The following is a 5,036-nucleotide window of genomic DNA, read 5'->3' on the forward strand; positions in this document are numbered from 1 at the left end:
ACCAACTCCCTCTACTCTTCTTCGTTCTGAATCTTTCTTTCTCTTTCTCTTTCTGTCTCTTTGCATGTCTTTTTATCTTTCTTTCTTTCTTCCTTTTCATTCCTTGTCTCTCTCTCGCTCGGTAGGCGAGTTTTGTGATGAGCCTGAAGATGCATAACGAACTATCTATCTCTCTTCAAATGCCTCTTCCGTTCTTCTCTTCTTTCTTTCTCTTCTCAGTAAAAAGATTAAAAGAGAAGAAGAAGGGAGAAGTCTTAATTCTTCTTTCATTCCTCACATTCCTAGGCATCGAGATCTTCATAAATACGAGACAGGAAGAAGAAGAAGAAAGAGAGTGAAAGACACATAGAAGTTAGGATTAGAGTGAGTTGTTTCTGTCCTTCCTTCCTTCTTTCTCTTTCTTTCTTTTTGTCTTTTTCTTTCTTCTTGGTTTATCTAGAGTATGAGTGCTAGTAGGAATAGTATGTTCTCTATCAACTTACAGATTTCGAGAAGAAGAGGTGAATGATCGAGAAGAAGAAGAAAGAAGAAAAGAGAAAAGAAAACGTACGGCCGGAGAGTAGAAAGGACAGAAATCGAAGCAGAACATGTAGAGTAGTAGTAGTAGGAGAAGAAGGAGTTCAAATAGAAGAAGAAGACACCACTTCTTCTTCTTTTGCCAGGGAGAGAGAGAGAGAAAGATGAGGGTTCGTTCCCCTTGATAGCTAACTATCTCTCCTTCTCTTGGTTACCTCATATCTTTCTCTCTCTTCTTCTTCTCTTTCTTCTTAGCGAGGAGTTTTGTATCGTGATCTTCAGAGGTGGAGTTTATATCGATCTTCTTTTTTCTTCTCTCTAAATCTCGAGGGAAGAAAAGAAAGAATGAAAGAAGGAAAAGAAACCTTGTTAAGAATATCGCTGTCTGTCCTTCTGGCTGAAGAGATTAGCTAGCTACGTAAAGAAGAAAAAGAAAAAGTCTAGAAAGATAATAGAACTTTCCCTTTTCTATGAATCTTCTCTCTAGAGTGTAGAGTCAAACATCTTCCAATTTCTTCTCCTCCATGGGGTGGTGTACGTACACCGGGAGATCTGGGCCGCTTATAAGAGAGACAGTAGACAGGCTCTCTATCTTTCTTCTTTCGTCTTCTTTTGCATGTATCTCTCTTTAATCAACTGTTTCTCGAGGCAACGACCCAGTCAGAGCTTAAACAGCCAAGCAAGCCTAGGAGCCTTCACCCTTCGTCATCTACCTATCACTCTTCTTCCTATCTACCTGTCAATCTATACAGAGACAGATATATAGAATAGCTAAATAGCAAGCTCATCAATAGATATATATACATTTAGATAGATAGATTTATAATACATATATATAGAGAGAGACCAATCGATCTAGTATCTTCTTCATCCTATCCATTCATTTTTCTACAGAAAGAGACAGACAACTAGATAGATATAAGTAATGTATATAGAGAGATTCGTATATAGAGATGCATCTAGAGTGATATATACGTGGGAGCATACGTGTATAGGGAGGGACACGCAGGTGCATTTTGATCTATCTTTTCCTTGCTACTCTATCTAAATTCCTTTTCTTCTTCAGTTCTTTCCTCCTCTACTTCGATTCTCTCCTTTAAAGAGAGTCAAGCCTTCCATCCATCCCCAAACCTTTCGGAGGTTTCTCTTCTTCACCTCCAGACTGTCTCTGTCTCTCTGCTAGTGTTTCTCAGCGAGCTATTTTTCTTTCTCTCTTCTCCACTTTCTTCCTTCTCTTCTTCTTCTTTTCCTCCTCTTGCTGTCGCTACACTCCGATTGATCTTCATGCACTACATCCCTCTCTCTCCCCTATACCACATCTTACCTCATTCAAAGTCTGTATGGATATAAATACATAGACATATACATACATATACATGTATAGACATGTCTATGTAAGTAGACATGTCTATACGGTTTTATGCCTCGATTCAAAGTTATGACTACGGCGATACCCACACTCTCTATGCGAGAATCTCTCTCTATATATACGCATATACATGTATGCATATTAATTATATGTATATATAATGTAGGTACATGGCATGATCGCTCTGTCGACTTCAAGTCAAAGGAAGCGTGAAGAAGTCTTAAATAGATATATATAGATATACATTTGTATATATGTGTATATGACATACATACCTAGATCTATCTAACAAGCTGTCCCTACCTAGCTGTATGTATGAGAATACCTGCAAGTCCATGCCTGTGTATATATGTATGTATGCACATGCATCTATCATTTATCTATGTATACACGGGAAGTAAAAAGCATACGTAGATAGATGATCTACGTAGATAGATCGATCGACATAGAGAGTTAAAGATAGACGACGATTCACAGATATGAATGATTGAAGGTGTAGACAACGGTGTGCTTAGAGAGAGAAATAAACTTGAATGGAGAGAAAGACAAAAAGTCGGCAAGTTTCAAGCAGTTGCTTTGCTTCATACACCTTACATCTTCTTTCTTCTTGTCCTTTTTCTCTCTTCAATTAGAGGTCCTTCCTTTGTCAGCCTCCTCAACTCAAAACACCAGCGACTAGTCTTGCTACCAGCACTGTCATAGTAATAGTAGCAAAAAGAATAAGAAGAAGAAGACTAAGAATACTACTACTAGTAGAAAGAAGAAGAAGACTAAGAATACTACTAGTAGTAGAAAGAAGAAGAAGACTAAGAATACTACTAGTAGTAGAAAGAAGAAGAAGACCCCTACTACTTCTACTGCTACTTCTACTATTACTATTAGTATACAAATAGACTCCTCACACAAACCTCATCTATCTATCTATCTTTGATCTATGCTTCTATCTATCTATGGTATCTTTTTGACTTATCTCTGATCAATCCCTCTCTCTCTCTCTTTTTCTCTATCTATCTCTCTATCTCTTTACTTACTATCTTCTTTCGTGCTTGCATGCTTGTGTATGTAGAAGGAGGTGCGTATTTTGCCAGGAATGTAAGATTCGCATCTCTTCCTTCATTCATTCTCTTTCGCTCTTTCTTTCCCTCCCCTCTCTTGCCTTCTTCTTTCTTTGTTGCTCTTTCTTTTTCTTTCTTTTTCTTCCGTATCCACACATGAGTCATGTGTGGAATGCACGGGTGGAGAAGAAGGACTTTTGTCTCCGTTGCTTGCTTCTCTCGTTGAATAAAGAAAACTTCTGCTGAAACAGAAAGAGAAAGAAAAAGAGAAAGAAAGAAGAAAAGAGAGGAGAAAGAAGAAAAGAGAGATTTCGAGGAATCGATCAGTGTGAAAAGACAAGCTTTAAGTGTCTCTTTCCAGATCTCTTCTACCTCCCGAGAAAGAAAGAAAAGGAAATGTATCCGACTTATTCTTCTCCTCCTTTTCTTGTCTACTTTAGCTGTGGATCGTCCGAAGATTCTTAACTCCTGAACCTAAAAGAAACTTCGGTAAAAAGACACAAAAGAAAAAGAGGGAAAGAAGAAAAGAGAGGCATGACAGGAAAAAGTCTACTTAACGGCTTGATACAAGGAAAGACAGAGAGATAAAGAGAGAAAGAGGAAGAAAGAGAAATAGAGAGAGAAAGAGAAGAGAGAAGAGAGATGCATGAGTGTCGTTGTTTGATTATTTTCTTCTTCTTCATTTTTTTCTCTTTCCTTGCATGCGGATCGATAGAAAAGAAAGAGAGAGAAGAAGAGGGAAGATAACTAGATTTCTTTCTTCTTCTTTTTCGTGAAGGAGAGAGAGAAAGAAAAGGAAGATTACATGACAAATTCCATTCTCTGACCTTTTCTTCCTAGTTGGTGGGACCAAAAAGAAGAAAAAGAAGGGAAGAAGAAGAAGAAGAGATTGACTAGATCTCTTTCTCATCCCTTTTCTTCATCGGCGACTTCTTTTCTTCTCTTTTCTTTCGCTTCTTTGTCCTTCATTTTTCTCTTCTCTCTCGTTTTCTTATTTCGATCTTTACGCTTTTTTCCTCTTCTTTTCTTTCTTTCTTTCTCTCTCTCGTCTCCACTCCTCTCTCTCTCCATTCATGCCTACTCTTTCTAACTCTTTCTCTCTCTGTGTGTCTCTCTTTCGAGTTTTCTTTTCTCTCTATCATTCTCTCACTCTCTTTTCTCCTAGTCTTCTCTCTTTCTTGGTCAGTTATTTCTCTATTCTCTTTCCCGTGCTTTTCTTTCTTTCTTCGTTCACTCCTTTTTCTTTCTTCTCTTCGCTTCTGAAGGGCTCCTCTTTACTCTTCCCTTTCTCTCCCTTTGATCTTTCTCTTGCCTTTTCTCGCTTTTCTTCTTTACATAACTCAGGTGAAGAGGCCGGGAGAGAAGGAAGATTACTTCTTCTTCTTCCTCTTCTTCTTCCTCTCCGTTCTTAAGTCGTTTCGGCGTATCTTCTTCTTCTAATTCTGCTGTGGGTTCTTCTTCCTCTCTTATGTCTTCTTCTTCTTTTTCTTCTTCTTCTTCTATCTCTTTTCTCTTTCTTTCTTTCTTTCTCTTCTGTCGTCCGAGGTGCACCCCCCGTCCTTTTTACTCGAAGTAAAATTCCACGTTATCGAGAAAGAAAAAGACCAACCTACGAAGAAGAAGAAAGAAGAGAAGAAGAAAGGTGAAGAGAAAGGGGGTGTCTCTACAAGAGGAATTGCAGAGGAGACTTTTCCTTTCTCTTTCTTCTTCATTACTTTAAGTTTCTTTGAAAGGTCTTCTTCTTCTTCACCCCCTGGGAATAATTATACATAGATACAGAATCCACGTTTAAACTCAATCTCTCTTCTTCTTTCTTTCTTTTCTTCCATCTTGCACTTCCTCTCTCCTTTTCTTTTGTATTTCCCTTCTTTTTCCTTTCTTCCTTCTCTTCGTCCTCGTCTTCCATTGTGTGTCTAGGGGAGGACCTCTTCATTGCAGGAGAGTCGTCTTCTACTTATTCTACTCCCATCACGACTACTCTTCTTCTGTGTAAGCATCGAGAAGAAGAAGAGAAAGAAGAGAAAGAGAAGAGGAGGAAGAAGAAGAGAAAGAGAAGAGGAGGAAGAAGAAGATAAAGAAGAGAAAGAGGAGAGGAG

General features: G+C 38.4%; 2 protein-coding genes across 2 annotated transcripts; both read right to left on the reverse strand.

Moving 5' to 3' along the window:
- Positions 1-2,179: 2,179 nt before the first annotated feature.
- Positions 2,180-2,569, reverse strand: CSUI_000841 (uncharacterized protein). The gene has a single exon (XM_068061048.1). The coding sequence runs from the start codon at positions 2,468-2,470 to the stop codon at positions 2,357-2,359; it is 114 nt and encodes a 37-aa protein (XP_067926974.1). The 5' UTR covers positions 2,471-2,569; the 3' UTR covers positions 2,180-2,356.
- An 84-nt stretch (positions 2,570-2,653) lies between these two features.
- On the reverse strand, positions 2,654-3,530 carry CSUI_000842 (uncharacterized protein). The gene has a single exon (XM_068061049.1). It carries the CDS (start codon positions 3,103-3,105, stop codon positions 2,893-2,895), a length of 213 nt encoding a protein of 70 aa, XP_067926975.1. The 5' UTR covers positions 3,106-3,530; the 3' UTR covers positions 2,654-2,892.
- Between the last annotated feature and the right edge of the window lie 1,506 nt (positions 3,531-5,036).

The sequence above is a fragment of the Cystoisospora suis genome, assembly GCF_002600585.1.
Source record: "Cystoisospora suis strain Wien I chromosome Unknown contig_321, whole genome shotgun sequence".
Classification (NCBI taxonomy): domain Eukaryota; phylum Apicomplexa; class Conoidasida; order Eucoccidiorida; family Sarcocystidae; genus Cystoisospora; species Cystoisospora suis.